The following is a 3,417-nucleotide window of genomic DNA, read 5'->3' as shown; positions in this document are numbered from 1 at the left end:
AATCTTGAAGAAGTTTTTGAAAAAAATGTTGGATACCTATTAAAAAATATCAAACAAGTATGTGAAAATGTTGAATAAATATTAAAAAATGTTGAATGAGTATGAAAAATGTTGAACAAATATTTGAAAATATTGAATAAGTATTATAATGTTGAAAAATTATTTAAAATTGTTAACTAAGTATTAAAAATTGTTGAGCGAATATTTGAAAAAAATTGATCAAGTATTTCGAAATGTTGAATAAGTATTAAAATATTGAACAAGTATTTTAAAAATGTTGGATAAGCATTCGGACAATGATGAACGTGTATACAAAAAATGTTGATCACTTTTTTTTTGACATATGCGAAAATGTAGAGTGAAAACGAAAAGAAACATAAGAAAAAAGAAAAAGAAAACAAGAAATAAAGAAGAAGAAAGAAAAGAAAACAAAAAATGGAGAAGAAAACCAAAAACATGAAAAGAAAATGAAAAAAAGGATAAAAAGGAGAAAGAAAAAACCAATGAAAGTAGTGAAAAAACAAAAGAAAAAGAAAACCTGAAAAACCCGGCCGCGCGGGAGGTCACAATCTTTTTTTTTCTTTTCTGTTTTCTGTTCTCGTTTTTTGCTTTACTTATGTACTTTTCTTTATACTTTAAAATATTCTTAATACGGCGCTCTGTTTTCTTTCTTTTCCTATGAGAAATGAGAAATAGTGCTCGCGTCCGCGAGGACCGCAACGCATCACTCACAAATGCAAAACGGAGACACATAAAATCGAATAAGCATGATGAATCGAGCAAGCTCAGAAAGCACACAAATGGTGACTCGCATATGTTTTGTAGGTATACTTCGAATGTAATATGACACTGATTTCCTAATCAAAGATTTATGCCGCAGATAAACATTTCAGTCGCACTAGTTTTTGTCTACACAAAAGTATTACGGCGGTACACCAGACGGCGGAGGTAATCATGGCGGCACGAACAGCTCGTCAGTGGTCACTGTTGGATGAACACATGACGCCGTCACATGTTCGCCATTGATCCGGACGACAATCCTGCACCAGAGGTAGCGACATCTGCATCAGCAAATGAAATGAGAGGCACAAAGAACTAGAAACAACGTCCAAATTCAGATCGACCTGCTGCGTTTAGTTAGTCAGTTAATCCCACAATCGTGAGGTGATCGAGGTTGCGAAATGCATGGTGAAAAATATATGAGATGATGCAAGAGACTGCTGAAATGTGCTACGTCAATATGTTTACCTGAGGCGAGAAGGGCCAAGAGAAGAGTGGCAATGGCGGCGCCAGGCGCCGCGGCGCTTGACGGCGCGGCGTCCGCCGAGGAGTCGCAGTTGGAGGTCGAGTTCCAGTCACCGCAGAGGCAGAGGTCGCCGCGGCTCTCCACGTCGTGGCCGCACACCCCGCCCGTGGCGCGGCACGCGCCGCAGAACCCTCGGTTCGCCTCCGGCAGCGCCCACGCCACCCGGATGCCGTACGCCCAGCCGCCGGCCCCCTCCGCGCGCACCGGCGCGAGGCTGTACGCGCTGCTGTACCCCTCGCACTGGAGCCGGCTCACGTTCACCGCCCGGATGGCGCCCCACGACACGGCGCAGCACTCGGGCGGCACGGCCGACCCGTACGCCGCCCCCGATGGCCGGCGCCCGTAGTCGTCCCACGCGGGGCAGCCGTAGTAGTCGCCGCACCCCATCCCGGACACGTTCCGGCACGGCAGGTGGCGGTCGGGGAAGCCCTGGAAGAGCGGCGAGCTGGCGCGGCAGCCGAGGAGGAGGAACACGTTGTCCGGGTCAGGGGCCAGGAACGGCGCGCGCCACGGCTCGACGACGAACCCGTTGCCCCGGCCGCCCGGGGAGCGGTCGATGGCGCGGCAGTCGGACATGGCCGGGTCGTGCAGAGTGAGGCCGCGGTAGGCGTAGTCGACGTCGAGGACGCGGTAGGAGCCCGAGGGGAGGTGCAGCATGAGCGTGCGGTCGATGCAGTAGAGCAGGTCGCGGAACCCCGCGTGGCCGCACCCGGCGTGGAGCGCGAACGGGTAGTCCACCGTGATGTTGCCGCAGAAGGACCGGCACGTCGTGATCGACACGTTGGCGCCGGCCGCCGGCGCAGCCATGGCGCACGCGCACAGAGCGAGCAGGGCGGCGGCTAGGCGCGGACGGAGGAGCGCCATTGATTTTGCCATGTCACGGCTTGCGAGATGGCCAATGTGTGTGGAGGCTGATACAAGAAGATCGAGAGTGGCTAGAACACCGGCATTCTAGTTAAGCAACAAAGCAACACGGATCGATTCCTTGCTTGCTTTTGGTGAAGAGCTGGGAGGCATCATTTGCTTTTCTTTTTCGGGGCTTTTGCTTTTGCTTTTCTTTTGAATTATTATTATCTCATTAGTCTTCATGTCCGCTGCTTTCGAATTCTTGCTCTCTCTTACATCTTGTAAAAAGTGAAAGTTGCAAAAAAATAGTAGATCGCACCCTTCAGGTCCAGGACAAAAAAAATAAAATCTAAACACCCTAAACTCTTGAAATTGTTTACATTTCACATTTGAGAATTCTGCAAGGCAGGCGTGAGTCCCGGATTTTAAGGATGGGCATTCAAAATTAACATATACTATAAACAAACAAAAATGCTAAACTTATATTCGCAATTTTTTTTTGCTAAACTTACAGATCAAACTACTACATATCAACTATGAAGGTGTAATAGTTTGTCTTTAGTAGACTAGATAATTGTCCGTGCGTTTGCAGGGGTACAAATATTTAAGTATGTTAGCTCGTGATTTAATAGCTCATATTAATGTGTTTATTATTTAAATTAAGTGTTTATAAAAAAATTCTAGAAATTGCCGTCTTCTAAAAATTGCCGATATTATATATATGGAATGATAACACACAAGTTCTTCTAAAAATTGGCTATTCAGCTGAATACCCTTGAATTAAAGTGCGTCGGGCCTTGCTGCAATGTGGTATCCAGTCAACAATTTTGATAAATGGGCCCGAAGTATTTGTAGGAGAAAAGCACAAGAAAAAGAAAATCAAAATATACGGGAAACGACAATTTAGAATCTGCAGGGAAAATAAAATCAGACAAGTACTATAAAACCATAGTCAAAAATAAAGATTTTAACCGAATCTAATAGACACCCTTGAGCCTCTTTGATTCAAAGCATTCTTATATGAATTTTGAAATAATGATTTTTTAGGGATAATTCATGTATGGGTTGTTTGATTCATATATTGAAACTCAAAGGAATTATTCATCAGGTATTTCTTTGCACTAACTTTCATAGAAAATTTAGCATTACTTAAAGCACTGTCAAACAACTCAAATCACGTAAGAGTCGAATGAGTATGCCATTCTAATCATGCATTTCCTGTTCATGCGTTTTTATAATCCCCGCGGTCAACGAAGCCCTTCAAG

General features: G+C 44.9%; 1 protein-coding gene across 1 annotated transcript; it reads right to left on the bottom strand.

Annotated features, from left to right (window-relative positions):
• Window positions 1-792: 792 nt before the first annotated feature.
• On the bottom strand, window positions 793-2,253 carry LOC119278983. The gene is made up of 2 exons (XM_037560389.1): window positions 1,249-2,253; window positions 793-1,040 (listed from the first exon to the last, which is right to left on the bottom strand). The coding sequence occupies exons 1-2, from the start codon at window positions 2,180-2,182 to the stop codon at window positions 1,009-1,011; spliced, it is 966 nt and encodes a 321-aa protein (XP_037416286.1). The 5' UTR covers window positions 2,183-2,253; the 3' UTR covers window positions 793-1,008.
• Between the last annotated feature and the right edge of the window lie 1,164 nt (window positions 2,254-3,417).

This window comes from Triticum dicoccoides, chromosome 1A, assembly GCF_002162155.2.
Source record: "Triticum dicoccoides isolate Atlit2015 ecotype Zavitan chromosome 1A, WEW_v2.0, whole genome shotgun sequence".
NCBI lineage: Eukaryota > Viridiplantae > Streptophyta > Magnoliopsida > Poales > Poaceae > Triticum > Triticum dicoccoides.
This window is presented reverse-complemented; position numbering and strand designations above follow the sequence as displayed.

Bases quoted from the DNA above. Each gene is read 5' to 3' on its own strand.
- LOC119278983 (XM_037560389.1), bottom strand. From the start codon at position 2,182: ATGGCAAAATCAATGGCGCTCCTCCGTCCGCGCCTAGCCGCCGCCCTG. The intron at 1,041-1,248 runs GTAAACATATTG...CCTCTGGTGCAG, and splicing joins CTTGGCCCTTCTCGCCTCAG to GATTGTCGTCCGGATCAATG.